Source organism: Schistocerca serialis, chromosome 1 (assembly GCF_023864345.2).
Source record: "Schistocerca serialis cubense isolate TAMUIC-IGC-003099 chromosome 1, iqSchSeri2.2, whole genome shotgun sequence".
NCBI lineage: Eukaryota > Metazoa > Arthropoda > Insecta > Orthoptera > Acrididae > Schistocerca > Schistocerca serialis.
Genome location: NC_064638.1, coordinates 1161135079 through 1161153881, shown reverse-complemented (window position 1 = coordinate 1161153881; position 18803 = coordinate 1161135079). Strand labels below are relative to the sequence as shown.

Below are 18803 nucleotides of genomic sequence, written 5' to 3'. Positions count from 1 at the left end.
AATTCCTAGGTATTTAGTCGAATTTTCAGCCCATAGATTTCATTGATTTATCATGTAACCGTAGTTTAACTGATTTTTTTAGCACTCATGTGGATGACGTCACACTTTTCGTTATTCAGGGTCAATTGCCAATTTTCGCGCCAGACAGATATCTTTTCTAAATCGTTTTGCAATTTGTTTTGATCTTCTGATGACTTCACTGGTTGATAAACGACAGCGTCACCTGCAAACCAACTAAGACGGCTGCTCAGAATGTCTTCGAAATCGTTTATACAGATGAGAAACAGCATATAGCCTGTATAACACCACCTTGGAGATCGCCAGAAATCACTTCTGTTTTACTCGATGACTTTTCGTCAATTACTACGAACTGAGACCTCTGCGATAGTCATATAACTGAGACGATATTTCATAACCACGCCATTTCACTACAAGCCGCTTGTGTGGTACAATATCAAATGCTTTTGGATATCTAGAAACACGGAATCAGTTTCAAATCCCTTGTCAGTAGCACTCTGCACTTCGTAGCAGTAAAGAGCTAGTTTTGTTTCACAAGAACGATGTTTTCTAAACGGTGTTGACTGTATGTTAAAAGACCATTCGCTTCGAAGTAATTCATTATGTTCGGACACAATATATGTTCCAAAATCCTGCTGCGTATCGACGTTAACGATATGGCCCTGCAATTCAGCGGATTACTCCTACTACCTTGGTATGACCTTTGCAACTTTCTAGTCTTTGGGTACGGATCTTTCGTCGAGCGAACGGTTGTATATGATTTTTAAGTATGGTGCTATTGTATCAGCATATTCTGAAAGAACCTAACTGGAATGCAGTGTGGACTGGAAGACTTGCTTTTGTTAAGTGATTTAAGTTGTTTCACTACTCCGAGGATATCTACTTCTACGTTACTTGTCTTATTTAGCGATCGAATTTCGGAAGGTTGTGTTTAGTGACTCTGTTTTGGCAGCACTGTCTTCTATAGTATTTCCATTGCTATCGCGCAGAGAAGGCCTTAATTATGTCTTGCCGATAGCACACTTTACATACACGTAAGACCAGAATCTCTTTGGATTCTCTGCGAGATTTCGAGACCAAGTATCGTTGTGGAAACTATTGCAAGCATCTCGCATTGAAGTCCGCGCTAAATTTCGAGCTTCTGTAAAAGGTCGCCAGTCTTGGAATGTTTGCGTCCGCTTAAATTTGGAATATTTTTCGTTGTTTTTGCAGCAGTGTTCTGACCCGTTTTGTGTACAAAGACGGATCAGCTACGTTGTTTGTTAATTTATTTGCTGCCGATACTATTTCTTTCAATTCAAGCCACATCTGGTCTACAGTTATATTGTTAATTTGGAAGGAGTGGAGACTGTCTCTCAGGAAGGCGTCAGTGAATTTTTATCTGCTCCTCTGAATAGGTATTTTTTCGTTTGTTTTTCGAGGAATTGGGTGTTAAAATAATGAATCTCGCTACGACAACCCTGTGCTCACTAATCCCTGTATCGGTTTTGATTCTAATTATTAGCTCTGGATTATTTGTTGCTAAGAGGTCAAGTATGTTTTCACAACCGTTTACTATTCGTGTGGGCTCATGAACTAACTGCTCGAAATAATTTTCAGAGAATGCGTTTAGCACAATTTCGGATGATGTTTTATGCATATCTCTGGCACTAAACATGTATTTTCGGCAACATATCGAGGGTAAATTAAAGTCATCACCAACTATAATTCTATGAGTCGGGTACGTGTCCGAAATCAAACTTAAGTTTTGTTTGAAACCTTCAGCAATTGTATCATCTGAATTGGGATCTCGGTAACAGGATCCAATTGTTATTTTATTACGGTTGCCAAGAACAGCCTCTTCCCATACTAAATCACTGGAACTATATACATCAATTTCTCTACCAGATAAACAGCAACGAATACGTCATCGCCAGCTGTGTTTAGCCTATCGTTTCGGAACACCGTTAGGTTCTTCGCAAAAATTTCAGCTGAGCTTATCTCCGGCTTTAGCCAGCTTTCAGTGGCTATAACGACTTGAGCATCAGTGCTTTCTATCGGCACTTGGAGCTCTGGTACTTTCCCAAACACAGCTACGACAATTTACAACTGTTATATCAATGGTTCCTGTATCTACGTTCTTCCTGTGTTCGGCCTGCACCCTTTGTGACAGAAACACCTTCTTTGTTTTCCCGAGACCCTATAACCTATAAAACCTCCATTCTACGCCACAGAGCCGCTGCTTCCCGGGTAGCCGGGCCCTGTGTGTAGTGGACTCCTGACATATTGAGTGAAACCCGAAACCCAACCAGCCTATTGCGCAAATCGAGAAATCTGCAGCCTACATCGCCGAAGAACCGTCTGACACCCTGATTCAGGCCCTCGACTGTGTCAGACTCTTGGTATGATCGTAATCAATGATCATTCACCTGTAATCTATCTCGTTATGACTTACGCTGAGACACTATAATATCACATTTCTATGATATTGACATTGACGATGATTAATGATGCTGCTACTGCTGGTGATGATGATGATGATGACGATCATGATGATGATGATGATGATGAAACTGATGACGATGAGAATGACGTTGGCGACGTCAACGAAGATGAGAATGGTGTTGATAACTCATATTGAAGCTTTAGACTGATACCTTTTGCACTGAAATACAAGGTGTTTGTTCTAACTTGAGACAGCTATATACATGGAAAATGACGCATCGATCGAAAAAATTGCTCTAGGTGAAAAGTTAATATTAATAAAGGGGACATCTGTCTGTGGTATATAACTGGCCACCTTCTAACCACCCCTTCTGCGTGGACCGGGTCAGCTGCGCATTTTCAAATAGGAACCTTCTATTTTTATTGGGCAACGGCCGTGCCGCAGTGAATACACCGGTTCCCGTCAGATCACCGAAGTTAAGCGCTTTCGGGCGCGGCTGGCACTTGGCTGGGTGACCATCCGGTCTGCCGTGCAGTGCTACCATTTTTCGGGGTGCACTCAGCCTCGTGATGCCAATTGAGGAGCAACTCGACCGAATAGTAGCGTCTCCGGTCGAAGAAAACCATCATAACGAACGGGAGAGCGGTGTGCTGACCACACGCCCCTCCTATCCCCATCCTCAGCTGAGGATGACATGGCGGTTGGATGGTCCCGATGGGCCACTTTTGACCTGAAGACGGAGTGCTTATTTGTATTGCATATTTGGATTTCACGCTAAAAAATATGCACAGTTTACTCAAATCATTGTTTCCAATTCGTGGCAGATGGCGCTGTAATCGACAAATATCAATTGTTCCTGATTTCGCGGTCAAGATGTACAATGTACGGTTGATATTTATGTTCGAAATTTTCTGTGCTGTTTCAGATTTGAGTGGACAGTAAAATGTGGTTAGCCCTTTGAATGTATGGTTAGAAACTGCGTTTAGTGTGATCCATGAACAACGACGTAGATGTAACAGTTTTGTGACCCCATCGGCATGCTTGATGTCGATGATTCCTCTTGCCTCTCGCCACTGGAGTGCTTGGTTTCGGTGGGTATCCACGGGTGGGCAGCTCATGAGTCACGGTGGTTTGATGGAAACACACACCGAAATCAGTCACCGTGATGGCGGGGCGGCCAGCGAAATTAAGCACTCTTATGGTTTGTGGACTCACGACAGTCAAACATATAGGCAACAGAAAACTACGGTACCATACAAGCAGTTCATTTGTCAGAAATGTCGATATCTAGCTGTATTATTCGTGCTGTACAACCACATTTGTAACACCTAACGTCTGAACATCAGTATCAACCGGTAGATCACATGTACATCGTAAATTTAATGTAGGATCAAATGCGTCCGTTCTTGACTACAAAAACAGGCACTCTTGATAGCGCCGTCTACCACGAACTGCAAACAATGTTTTGAGTAAACCGTATTTATTTCTTGGCGAAGAACCCGAATATGCAAGTAACATGGGAGGCTCTTATTTGAAAATAAAAAGATGACGCCAACAACACAGGGGGGAGGGAGGGAGTGCGGTTAGGAGGTGGCCAGTTATAGCACACACAGATGCCCCCTTTATAATATTAACTTCGCCTTGAACATTATTTTTGTGTCATGCGTCCTTTCCGAGATATTTAGCTGTCTCACGTTAAAACAAACACTCTGGATATTCAATCAGCTACACTGGTAACATGTACTACGAACATCAAAACTAGTTTCCTCTTCGTTCGTTCGGTGGCAGCTTTTAACTTTCAGTCCTGTGTTTCATGCTCGTACTGACGGAAGGACAAGCTAAAACGGCGCCGGCAGCCTACAAAAGCTGATAGCAAATTCGTGGAGCGACGAGTAATAACTCCCGACGTGACGGCGAGAAATAATTCATCCCGTACTGAGGAAATAAAAACAGCAGGGCCCAGCAGTCGCGAGCCACCGCCAGCTTCGACGTACGGCGAAATGGATGTAGCAGACGCGCTCTCTCTCTGTCTCTCGGCGATGGGTCAACGCTGATAAAAAGCCGATACGCAAGCCGCCGTGCATCATCCGGCAAATTGCAGTACATTAGTCTCAGCGAAATATCGCCCGCCCGACCCTGTGCGCAAGTTGCCACCACGTGGAGGGAGGCTTTAATGCCGAGAGTGCGACGGTGCCGGGGTAGAATGGTGGCGGGGGGCGGGGGGGGGGGGGGAATGGGAGAGGGGAGGGGAGTAGAGGACGACGCAGTAGACTGGTACGAGCAAAACAGCAACACCTGGAGTGGTTATTTTTACAGTACGAAGTTTCGAATGAGAGACCGTATTTCAAAAAGTGCTGCCCTTTCCAGCAGAGCAAGTTCCGTGTTAAAATAGCATCTCAGGACTAGACACGAAAGCCATTCGTGCATTTATCTTCGAAAAAAGCAACTCTCTATTTTCACTGCCCGCTGCTGTCGGGAACGCTATTTTAGTTGCCGGTGCACTGGCAACGCGGTTCGACGCAGAGTCAGAGCCGACAGGAATATTTTTGTTTGAAATGGAATCTATGTGGCTCAAGGTGCTCTAGCCTGTGATGACCACCCAGTGCCACTTTAATACTTCAGTACTAATTCAGTGCCAATTGCATTGGCAGACGTTACAAGAGAGGCATTGTGCATAACGGAGAGATTAACTATTGAAATTTTCAGAGAGCACTCCCCGAGAACAAACGTACAACATATTACTTCCCCCCCCCCCTCCCCCCCCCCCTCCAAATACAGAGCTTACCGACAATCATTTTTCCCGCACGCTGTTTGCGAGTGGAACAAGGGTGGAGGGCTCAGTTAGTGGTACGAACAGTACCCTCCGCCACACACAGTTAGGTGACTTGTGGAGTATGTCGTAGATGCAGATGTAATAAAGCGTGCTGTGGAACTTCGCACAGTAGCGACAGACAGCACTCTGTGAATGTGAGCAAAATAGCATGGGAACTGCACACACAGCCAAAGCACAGACAAGCATCTTCTAGGGAGACACTGTGTTTTCGTTGTTATTGCTGTTGTTGTTGCATATGTAGGGCGCTCGAAGTCGATGTTATTAGCGTCATCAGATTGAAAGTAGTGCAAGTGAACGTACTGGCCCCTTGAAACACCTTTCGCAAGAGTATTTCCCAATTTCTCATCACATTTACAACAGAAACACGATAGTATCACAATTATACCGCTCTTTGCAACAGGAGCATTTCCTTTGGAGGGACTTCAACCTCGAACCCTATTTTCGAATGGTCACAGTGCCTCAAAGTACCAAGGTAGACATACCGTTCACCAATACAATGTAGTCCATAACCACTTCCAGCCCTCTTTAACTGTAGTGGCGACCCGCAATCTAAGTACGTTCCTTGACACAATACATTTATTAACCCAAACTGGACTGATAATCAAAGTCTGTATTGTGGGTTTATAAGCTTGCTGGCCACACCTCATTAGAATGAATCTTTCGTTGCTAGTAACGGAACCCTTACTAAGTTGAAGACTTAAAAATTATCCCACTCCATTGTGTCATGGTTGCTACGGCAACAAGTTTCGAATTATACAAACAATCTTAGTTTTGAAACTGTTTAATATCAATGATGCCCCTGTTTGGGCTTTATCAGATTCAATAAAAGTAGCTGGATACGTAATCCCTCCGTGATAAAGCCATATAAAATGGAAAAATGGAAATGAGCGTACGGCATTGTGGGCCCGCAGTCCCCCATTCGGGGAAGTTCGGCCGCCGAGGGCAAGTACTCGTATATATTGCATTCGACGCCACATTGGGCGACTTGCTCTTCGGACATGGGGATGGAATGATGATGAGAACAACACAACATCCAGTCCCTGAACGGAGAAAATCTCCTGCCGCAGCCGGGAATCGAACCCAGGCCCCTTGGCGTGGCATTCCGCCGCGCTGACCACTGAGCTAACGAGGGCGGACATAAAACGTAAAATGGACTCATATGTTTTTATGACAGACGAATTATATATCCAGTTACCGTTTCGTCTATTTTATATTTTACATGGCTTTACGATGCATGTGTCACACATCCAACTACTTTTACACAATCTAATGCTACCCGAAAAGAGTGAAATGCGTCACTGGCATTAAACAGTTTCGCAATCAAGACTGTTTTTATTCTTAAATAGAAGACTTGTCCACAGAAACACCAACAGTGTAATGCTGGATTTGTTACAAGCAGGTTCAATCAGCACGCTAGTATTAAGTGAAGTGTTTTCTAGGGAGGCACTGTGTGGTTGTTGTTGTTGTTGTGTAGGACGCAAAACGTAGGGATTATCAGCGTCCCAACAAACAGCTTAAGCTGGGATATGAAGTCGCGCAGGAGGCCTAGGGCCGAAATGTAAATTGAGACCACTTTTTATAGCACTGCTGTAATGGGTTTCTTGAAATCAACAGATCACTTTGAACCATTTTATATGGTCGCTTGTGTTTTGATCACAGCTGAGACGTCACCATCGACATTCTCCCAAAGAGAGAGAGAGATGTGGGAGATAATCGCTGATTAAAGACTCGAACGAGGAGAGAGGTCAGTATTGGCAGACGAGGAGGTCGAGAGGAGAGTGTTGAGACCTGTGTGGCTGCCAGTAGTGGGTCTGTGGTACGTCAAGAATCGCCATCGTCGATAAAGAAGACGGGCAGTGGTTGCTGACTACGTTAGACAGACATACTGATTGTCAATACTGGAACTTTTGAGGAAACGTGCCTCTTCCAACAAAGACTTACGATTTCAAGTCCCTCCTAAGGGAGCGATCACGTTGCGAAATGCGGTGTAATTGAGTTACGAAAGTGCTTCTGTTAGAAGCGTGACGGGATATTACGAAAGCCATTAACCGAGATACTAAGGTGTCTTAAGGAGCTAATGTGTTCATCTTGTAAGGTAAGTATGTCGTTTTGATTTTTGTAAGGTATCGATGTGATCGTCAAGAGAGAGAGAGAGCGAGCGAGTTATGTTACTGTTAAACAATCTTTCGTTTTGTCTTGGCACAATCTTTGCCTTTGCGCAGTCTGATACATTCTTAGTTGAATTGTGGTAGCGTTGGTTTGGGTTGTTTGTGGGAGGAGACAAAACAGCGAGGTCATCGGTCTCATCGGATTAGGGAAAGATGGGGAAGGAAGTCGGCCGAGCCCTTTCAAAGGAACCATGCCGGCATTTGCCTGGAGCGATTTAGGAAAATTACGGAAAACCTAAATGGTTCAAATGACTCTGAGCGCTATGGGACTTAACTTCTGGCCGGCCGCGGTGGTCTCGCGGTTCTAGGCGCGCAGTCCGGAACCGTGCGACTGCTACGGTCGCAGGTTCGAATCCTGCCTCGGGCATGGATGTGTGTGATGTCCTTAGGTTAGTTAGGTTTAAGCAGTTCTAAGTTCTAAGGGACTGATAACCACAGCAGTTGAGTCCCATAGTGCTCAGACCCATTTTTTGAACTTAACTTCTGAGGTCATCAGTCCCCTAGAACTTAGAACTACTTAAACCTAACTAACCAAAGGACATCACACACATCCATCAGCTTCCTTTAATTTACGTCAATGGTCACAGTATGTTTGATAACAAAGTACCGGTTTCGGTCTTTAATGACCATCATCACATCTGTTTCATAAAAACAAACAGATCTGATGATGGCCATTAAAGACCTAACCGGTAATCTGTTATCAAACAGTCTGTGACCATTGACGTAAATTAAAGGAAACTGATTACATATGCATGTCACTGTTTTTTCGTGACGATGTTGCAGCTTGTGACACACATCCATGCCCGAGGCAGGATTCGAACTTGCGACCGTTCCGGTCACATGTTCACAGACTGTAGCGCCTAGAACCGCTCGGCCACCCCGGCTGGCGAAAACCTAAATCAGGATGGCCAGAGGCGGGAGTGAACCGTCGTCCTTCCGAATGCGAGTCCAGTGTGCTAACCACTGCACCACCTCGCTTGGTTAATTGTGGTAGATGTATACCCTTTTTAAACCATTGTTCACTTTGTTATGCATAGTATTCTTCAGACCTATGTTGTGTATGAAGATTATGCAGAATTTTACTCTGTCTTTTTGAATACATGCTTCGTTCTAAAACCGTTGTCTTGGAATATTATTTCATAGGAATAGTTACTCTTCCCATCTCTCTGCTTAAAGAAGCTTTTTCATTACCATTACCACATTGCACCATACACTATGCAACAGTCTGAATATTTTTGGAAATTTTATTTAAAAACAGAAATCTAGCTCAGCCGTTGCCTGCTTACTGTTTGCTGTTATGCTTTCGAGAAATCTGCAACAATTTGGTCAAGACGCGACGTAAGTGGAAATTGTGATTAGGGCCCGATAATTGATTTACTTCAGTTGTGGATTTAGTATAAAGACAAGGTGCATTCAGATCAGTTACAGTTCAGCTCAAATTATGTTCTGTTTCGTCAAAAGTTAGCATACGAGTTTAAGTTAAATAACAGTTTGTGCGTATGCAATTTTGGTAATACATAGACTTTTATAGAGTGGGAGGTAAATTTGGGCTAAATTTCATACCGCAACCCATAGTTGGGAACTTATACTTTATACGACTGTCAATCTAATAATACTATGTGGTAATACGAGCTGACTTGTATGTTGTGATGTATTCTTAGATGTACCTTGTTCATGCTGCGGTAAGACAGAGGTTGCATGAGTCATTTTCAGAATTCACAGCTGAAAGGTGTAGGTAACTGTAGGTAATTACTTGATCGTCTCGATCAGAACATAATAAAAATTATAAGACATCTAAAAGAAGAACGTAAAAAGCTAAGAACGTAGTTGTAAACTGATTCATTGTCAAGCAGCAAATAGCGATTCTTTTTAATGGAAGCTGTCTTATTTGCCTAATTTACCTCATATTGTGATGTGTAAGTTCAATTTTTTTGTAATTTTAAAACATTAAATTTTTTTGTAGTTTCAAAAGTTTGGACACTATGAACACACAGCGTGGTAACTGACTTTATGAGTACATATTAATGCCTTTAAGTGATAGTGGAAAGTTCCACATTAGTATTTGCTGAAAAGTTTGAAGGCCTAGAGGTTAATTTACATTTTGGTGGTCAAAGAAGTAGGACACTACATGATAACTTTCAACTGATATTGAAATGTTTCCTAAAAGTACGTCTATGAGATGATGGCTTTGTATGTTACTCTATTGAGTGTCAATAATGTGCTACAGTTCCTTTTGACTTTCAAAACGCAACTGGTTCATTCCAGACCCCACAAATTAATATCTGCAACCTGTTCCCATTTGTTGTTAAAAAAAAGTCGTCCATCATCAGACCATTATACGAAATGCCTTAATTGGTCGTAGAGTGTAACATAACACATTCTCAACATCGGGCGTACAACTAGTACTACTAATGCTCTTCAAATACCGCAATAAATGAACATGGTTCAAACACATAAAATGCAGATTCGCTAAAAGCTAGAAAAGATCACATTTGTTTTCTGAAACTCTTTCTCACATTAGCAAACACAGATACTCTGAACCGTAAAAGGTTGAAAATTGAGTCTGGAGCTCGTGTGCTATTCGGTGACGCGTTAAGCGTATTTCAACACTCCTAACTGGTCGGAATGAGGTACACCACGGCCGTGTAACCTATTTTATTGATCTCAACTTGTATTACATCACGCACAGGCACTTTTTTCCCATGGAAGCGGTATGGAACTTTCCGGGAGCGACATTTTGCCGGCCGCTGTGGCCGAGCGGTTCTACGCGCTTCAGTCCGGAATCACGCTGCTGCTACGGTCGTAGGTTCGAATCCTGCCTCGGGCATGACTGTGTGTGATCTCCTTAGTTTAGTTAGATTTAAGTAGTTCTAAGTCTAGGGGACTGATGACCTCAGATGTTAAGTCCCATAGTGCTTAGAGCCATTTGAACCATTTTGAGCGACATTTCGGCTCTTCAATTATAGGACATTGTATTACATTCAATGGGGTACAAGCGTCCTTGTCTGCAGTTTCGGTATATTACCACTAATTCCCACGTGTTCTGGTACTGACCATAATGATCCTTCCTTACCCTGTGTTTTCAGTTGTAGGGGGACCTCCCAGATGATCTACACTGATTTATCTGTTGGATACGGCACTGTATGGGATATAATACGAAATAAAGCAGTGGATGGAAATTCTCATGCAGCGCCTGTGAGAAATACGAGTATACAATTTCAGTGGTAGAAAGAACTCCCGCCTAAGTTCTGTTACTGGGCGCTGGAAACGGTGAATGGAAATGTCTAAATTATTTTCGGAAGGCTGTTTCACCGAATGATCTGAATGTTAAAGCAACTTCAGTAAGCCGGTAACCCTCACCACGGTAGGACGTGAGTCGTGCGCCCTGCAGTGCGAAACTGAGGTTTCCAAAGTGTTTCATGACTGAAGTCGGTAATACGTGATCCAAGCGATCAATATAAAGTTCCCTTCTGCTACGGAAAGCTGAAAGAGTTGGCAGGTGTCTTCCCTGTGCACATCAGTACAGGTCTCAGCGGTCTGTCGGTCTTTAAGAGCAAAGATGCATCTTTGCGACCGAGCGCTTTTAGGTGCACACAGGACTCATGTCTGACGATTGACACATCAGGTAGCTGGAAGTGGTGTTTGACAGTAACGAAGCGCACATAGCGTGGTGTCACACAGTATAATAAATTCCAACTGTTCCAGTGGAAACGTAAAATGTGATGTCTGTATGTCGTCCTCCTATTTGAGTTTAGACAGATCAGGCCTGCTGGTCTAGCGGTGCGTAGCATCGGATAGATCGCGGAATCGAGCGCAGATTCCACGCTAAACATTGGGTACCCTTTATTCAGTTGGATAACTGGGGTAAGTTACGGACATGCAAGTAACCGAAGTGGAGTCCAATAGATAGACTTGCTCCGGATAACTGAGCAACGCTAAATTAAATTATACTCTGGACTACTGTAGAAAAGGCTCAACAGAAACAAGGAGGTGAACAGCGACAAAACTTCCAAAAACTTTCTTTGGTATCGGGTCGGATGGAAACTGGGAATGTCATTCAGACATATATTTGTATATTTTTGTAGTGAACCAATGTAAAAGAGACATTATGAATTTCAAAGTTGGCGACGCTGTCAGTTAATGTTTCCATCACTGTATGAGAAACTGCGGATAGGATTCTTAATTTATTTACTTCAAACGTCTTCTGTAAGTACCAATCAATATTGTGTTGCTTCAATTTAAGTACTTGGAAGGCAAGTCTGCAATTCCGTTTCGTTAAACAAAAGTTTATTTTTAAAGCATGTTAATTTGCGTTCTGTTTCGGCTATGTTTTTGGAATGTAAAATATGAATAGAAACAGTAATCGTTAGTGCCTCCTCAGAAGAAGAGAAAGATTTTGACGTAAATGAAGAACCATCTGGCATTGTTCTCAACCCAGTAGAATACGCTGTGATTAAAATATATGGAAAAAGTAAGCTGTCATTTGGATTGCATAAATGTGAAATTTTTTATTTAGAAGGCAGAGATTAAGTTTCCGTATTTTATGGAAAAGACTGGATCAATTTAGCCAATATTATGAATTAGGTTCTTCTGCTTTTAGTTGGCCGAATACTTCTTCATTCTTTCAGATCGTGCCCTTCTCAACTCATCTGAAATTACCCTTGCCATTTTCTGTTTGTTAATTTTTATTGGTAGTGTGATATGTCTGTCCTGAAGTATCTTGATCGAGTCTGTCTTGCCTTTCAATTCTGTAATTTCATCATGTCCTCCTTGATCTCTGCGAGACATCTAATCCCGCTCTTAATATTCTATAACTTCTCAATTATTCTCCGCTAATTCTATTTTCTGTTGTCCTCATCAAATGTCCTAGGAAAGACATCCGTTTGTTTTTCATTTTATTTGTCACTGGTTCTATTTCTTTATAAACCTTTTCATTTGAAGCTATACTGCAAACTCCGTCTTTTTGGTATTTGTTAATTTTACATGTTTTGACTGCCCGTCTTTCTATTTTGAGTAATCTGTCTGTTGCTGCAGTATTGGTAGTTTTAAATGTAATTTCCCTAGGTTATGTTATTTGCACGTGTGTGATTGTTTTGGAGTGTGTCAGTTTTGTGGCTATTGAGAGGCACTTTTTGTTATATGTTTTCTTGGTAACATGATGTCTTTTAATCAATTTTATTTGCCGTCTGCCGTGACGGTTTCTCATTCAGGATGTGTGTTATCATTTCTCCCAAATATTTAAAGTTGTCAGCAATTTTTACGTCGTATTCTCCATTTCTAATTTTGTTAGCCAGTGGCGGTTAGGTTAGTATTATTTCTGTTTTTTCAAAAGATATTCTATGGCCAATACTCTGGGCTATTTCCTGTAATAATTATTTTTGTTGTATGGTTCCTTGAATGTTGTTGGCGAGAGGAGGTCATCAGAAAATCCTAAACAGTTCTGCTTTATGTCATATTTTAGTTTTCCTACCTTAATCGATTAAATCACGTTGATTTTAGCAGGTCACGAGTCATTTTTTAGTCAAGGAGATGATGTCTGAAACTCCGTTACTTCGGTGGGGTACCTACGATTTTCAGATTCAAAGACAAGATCATTTTTAAAGACATGTTAGTGATTTAATATATTAACAAGCAAACCAAATTCATCTGTTTAACGCTAAAATAACGCCAATAGACATATAACACTGTTTATTTGGAAAACAGGCTAAAATGTCACAACTGATGCAATATTCTTAGTTCTATACTGAATAAAATTCTTTGTAATGCCGATAAAGTTTGTTTTCTTTCTTGTCATAGAACCATAACGGATTTTGACATGTCCCTATTCACCCGAAGGATCAGTATGTAGAGACAATCATCATAATCATCATTTAAGACTGATTATGTCTTTCCGCGTTCAGTCTGGAGCATAGCCCCCTTATAAAATTCCTCCATGATCCCCTATTCAGTGCTAACATTGGTGCCTCTTCTGATGTTAAACCTACTACTTCAAAATCATTCTTAACCGAATCCAGGTACCTTCTCCTTGGTCTGCCCCGACTCGTCCTACCCTCTACTGCTGAACCCATGAGTCTCTTGGGTAACCTTGCTTCTCCCATGCGTGTAACATGACCCCACCATCTAAGCCTGTTCGCCCTGACTGCTACATCTATAGAGTTCATTCTCAGTTTTTCTTTGATTTCCTCATTGTGGACACCCTCCTGCCATTGTTCCCATCTACTACTACCTGCAATCATCCTAGCTACTTTCATATCCGTAACCTCAACCTTGTTGATAAGGTAACCTGAATCCACCCAGCTTTCGCTCCCATACAATAAAGTTGGTCGAAAGATTGAACGGTGCACAGATAACTTAGTCTTGGTACTGAATTCCTTCTTGCAGAAGGAATTCGGTACCAAGCTGGGCGCTCACTGCATTAGCTTTGTTACACCTCGCATCCGGTTCTTTCACTATGTTGCCATCCTGTGAGAATATACATCCTAAGTACTTGAAACTGTCCACCTGTTCTAACTTTGTTCCTCCTATTTGGCACTCAATCCGTTTATATTTCTTTCTCACTGACATTACTTTCGTTTTGGAGATGCTAATCTTCATACCATAGTCCTTACATTTCTGATCTAGCTTTGAAATATTACTTTGCAAACTTTCAGTCGAATCTGCCATCACAACTAAGTCATCCGCATATGCAAGACTGCTTATTTTGTGTTCACATATCTTAATCTCACTCAGCCATTCTATTGTTTTCAACATATGATCCATAAATAATATGAACAACAGTGGAGACAGGTTGCAGCCTTGTCTTACCCCTGAAACTACTCTGAACCATGAACTCAATTTACCGTCAACTCTAACTGCTGCCCGACTATCTATGTAAAGACCTTTAATTGCTTGCAAAAGTTTGCCTCCTATTCCATAATCTCGTAGAACAGACAATATCTTCCTCCTAGGAACCCGGTCATATGCCTTTTCTAGATCTATAAAGCATATATACAATTCCCTGTTCCACTCATAACACTTCTCCATTATTTGCCATAAGCTAAAGATCTGGTCCTGACAACCTCTAAGAGGCCTAAACCCACACTGAATTTCATCCAATTGGTCCTCAACTAATACTCGCACTTTCCTTTCAACAATACCTGAGAAGATTTTACCCACAACGCTGATTAAAGAAATACCTCTGTAGTTGTTACAATCTTTTCTGTTTCCATGTTTAAACATTGGTGTGATTACTGCTTTTGTCCAGTCTGATGGAACCTGTCCCGGCTCCCAGGCCATTTCAATTACCCTGTGTAGCCATTTAATACCTGACATTCCACTGTATTTGATGAGTTCCGACTTAATTTCATCCACCCCAGCTGCTTTATTGCACTGAAATCTATTGACCATTTTCTCCACTTCCTCAAATGTGATCCTATTTCCATCATCATTCCTATCCCATTCTACCTCGAAATCTGAAACATTACTGATCGCATTTTCACCTACATCGAGCAACTCTTCAAAATATTCCCTCCATCTGCCCAAGGCATCCACGGGATTCACCAGCAGTTTTCCTGACCTGTCCAAAATAATTGTCATTTCCTTCTTACCTCTCTTTCGAAGACTGCTAATTACACTCCAGAATGGTTTTCCAGCAGCTTGACCCATAGTCCCCAACCTCTTTCCAAAGTCTTCCCAAGATTTCTTCTTGGATGCTGCAATTATCTGTTTGGCTTTGTTTCTCTCTTCAACATAACTTTCTCTGTCTACCTGAGTTCTAGTATGTAGCCATTTTTGATACGCCTTCTTTTTCCTTTTACAGGCCACCTTGACTGTGTCATTCCACCAAGCTGTTTGCTTCATCCCACTTTTACACACTACTGTTCCAAGACATTCTTTAGCCGCTTCTAGTACTGTGTCCCTGTACCTTGTCCATTCCTTTTCCAATGACTTTAATTGACTACATTCAACTAACTGGTACCTTTCTGAGATCGCTGTTATGTACTTGTGCCTGATTTCCTTATCCTGAAGTTTCTCCACTCTTATCCTCCTACATATGGACCTGACCTCCTGCACTTTCGGCCTCACAATCCCAATTTCACTGCAGGTTAAATAATGATCAGTGTCATCAAAGAATCCCCTGAATACACGTGTGTCCCTCACAGCCTTCCTGAATTCCTGATCTGTTAGTATATAGTCAATGACAGATCTGGTTCCCCTGCCTTCCCAAGTATACCGGTGAATGTTCTTATGTTTAAAAAAGGAGTTTGTGATTAATAAGCCCATACTGGCACAGAAATCAAAGAGTTGTTTCCCGTTCCTGTTGGCCTCCATAGCCTCTCCAAATTTACCCATAACCTTTTCATACCCTTCTGTTCGATTTCCAATCCTGGCGTTGAAATCACCCATGAGCAGAACACTGTCCTTGTCCTTTACTCTAACAACTACATCACTGAGTGCCTCATAAAAACTATTCATCTTATCTTGATCTGTCCCTTCACAACGCGAATATACTGACACAATCCTAATTTTCTTGCTAGACACTGTCAAATCTATCCACATCAGTCGTTCGTTTACATACCTTATTGCAACTACGCTGGGTTCCATTTCTTTCCTGATGTAAAGCCCTACACCCCATTGTGCTATTCCTGCTTTGACTCCTGACAGGTAGACCTTGTATTCTCCCACTTCCTGTTCTTTCTCACCACTTACCCGAATGTCACTAAAAGCTAAGACGTCCAGCCCCATCTTACTTGCAGCCTCTGCCAGCTCTACCTTCTTCCCAGAGTAGCCCCCATTGGTATTAATAGCTCCCCTAAAAAGATTAATACTGATGTTTCCATTCATCCCTCAAACAGTACTTGAGTTTCTAGATGCTATTGATTAGTTGTATAAGAGAAGTGACAATTTTAACCCTTAAGAGTATTTTTGTTCTGTAGCTGCAACTACAAAAACGCGTAATTTTTTTCTCGCCAGATGCGTTTCGCATTATTGAGGTAAATCATCATCAGTGGTGGTGATTTCCGCTTGATTTCCCACTTACGTCGGAAAATGCCGTTTGCTAGCACATCGTTGATGTTTTTCTGCTTAAGACACTGATAGTTATTGTCTAATTTTTAGTTGTTCCTCAGCACTGTGCATTTTCTACACTTTTCGCAGCACTTAAGACATGCGTATTGCTGCAGAGCACAACTATCAGAGTCTAAAGCATAAAAACATCGAAGATGTGCTAGCAGAGGGCATTTCCCGATTTAAGAAAGAAATCAAGCAAAAATCACTACCACTGATGATGCTTTACCTAAATAAAGTAAAAAGTAATAAGCTTCTGGTGAAAAATCCAGGCATTTTTGTAGTTGCAACGACAGTACAAAAAATACCATCAAGAATTGTAAAGAAATTACAGACATATGGCCACACAAGTGAAAAATTATGTTTTAACCCTGTCTCGCGAATCCCTATTTACACTTAATACTATAGTAATGCATAGAAGTAAGCTGGACGCGGCAATAAACGTTTGCACTCAAATCAGCACAGCAGTATGTAGCGTAAATTGTCTCACGTGAATTGTTACTGAGGGTGTGTATTGTGGCTAGGCTGTGGTTGCAACTTCGCTACCCGAAGCGGTAGCTCCGTGGACAGACATGAAAGATCGTTTCAAGTGAAAGAGGCAATAAATAGAAACACCCGGGCTGTGAGTGTCAGTGAGGGCATGCAGCAGGCGTCGGGGAGCGCGCCCACCTGGCCGGCAGAAGCAGCGGTACCCGTCCTCCTGCTCCACGCAGATGCCGTGCTTGCAGGGCGACGACTCGCACTGGTTGAGCGGCTGCTGGCACACCTCTCCGGCGAAGCCCGTGGGGCACACGCACCGGAAGTGCGTCGCGTTGCGCACGCACGTGGCGCCGTTCTGGCACGGCGCAGAGCCGCACGGGTCCGCCTCCGACTCGCACGTCTTGCCGGTGAAGCCTGCGCAAACCACGGGGAGCGAGTGATCAGTCCACAGGTACAGATACAGGTGTGACGCAGACACAAGTAGCTGTCACAGTACCCGAGACCTCAGGTCCTATACATCATGTAATGGCACAGGTACATTCTCCATCACGTACTGGAGTACTGATACGTACCGTAAATTTACAACACGATACAATGAAGTCTCTATTGTAACCTTACATTCGGTATAGTTTAAGCGACATTAATACATTGAAGCGCCAAAGAAGCTGGTATAAGCACTGCGTATTCAACTACAGAGATATGTAAACAGGCAGGATACGACGCTGAGGCGGAAGCACCTGAATATGACAAGTGTCTGGCGCAGTTGTTACATCGGTTACTGCTGCTACAATGGCAGGTTTTCAAGATTTAAGTGAGTTTGAACGTGGTTTCGTAGTCGGCACACGAGCGATGGGACACAGCATCTCCGAGGTAGCGATGAAGTGGGGATTATCCTTTACGTCCATTCCACGAGTGGTCAGTGAAGATCAGGAATCCGGTAAAACATCATATCTCCGACCTGGCTGCGGCCGGAAAAAGATCCTGCAAAAATAGGACCAACGACGACTGAAGAGGAGTCCAACCCCTCCACAAATTGCTGCACATTTCAATGCTGGGCCGTCAAAAAATGTCAGCGTGCGAACCATTCAACGAAACATCATCGATAATGGATTTCGGAGCCGAGGGCCCACTCGTGTACCCTTGATGACTGCACAACACAAAGCTTTACGGCTCGCCTGGGTCCGTCGACACCGACATTAGACTGGTGATGTCTGGAAACATGTTGCCTGGTCGGACGAGTCTCGTTTAAAATTGTATCGAGCGGATGGACGTGTATGGATGTGGACACAACCTCACGAATCCATGGAACCTGCATGTCAGCAGGTGACTGTTCAAGCTGGTGAAGGTTCTGTAATGTTCTGTAATGGTGTGAGGTGTGTGCAGTTGGAGTGATATGGACCCCTGATACGTCTACATGCGACTCTGACACGTTACACGTACGTAAGCATCCTGTCTCATCGCCTGTATCCATTCATGTCCATTGTACGTTGCGGAGGACTTGGGCAATTCTAGCAGGACAATACCACGCCCCACACGTCCAGAAATGCTACAGAGCGGCTCCAGGAGTACGTTCTGAGTTTAAGCACTTCCGCTGGCCACCAACCCCCCCCCCCCCCCCCCCATCCTCCCAAGACATGAACATTATAGAGCTTATCTGGAATGTTTTGCAACGTTCTGTTCGGAAGAGATATCCACCCCCTCGCATCTTACGGGTTTATGGACAGCCCTGCAGGATTCATGGTGTCAGCTCTGTCCAGCACTACTTCAGACAGTCGAGCCCATGCCACGTCGTGTTCTGACACTTCGGCGTGCTCGCGGGGGCCCTGCACGATAT

The 18803-nt window shown here is 43.0% G+C and overlaps 1 protein-coding gene across 1 annotated transcript in view; it reads right to left on the bottom strand.

Annotated features, from left to right (window-relative positions):
• LOC126456182 (delta and Notch-like epidermal growth factor-related receptor) overlaps positions 1-18803 on the bottom strand; it is a 554374-nt gene that overhangs the window by 108372 nt on the left and 427199 nt on the right. Inside the window, exon 8 of the mRNA XM_050091938.1 lies at positions 17159-17383. Coding sequence (XP_049947895.1) covers positions 17159-17383 — 225 coding nt within the window. The remainder of the gene's footprint in view (positions 1-17158; positions 17384-18803) is intronic.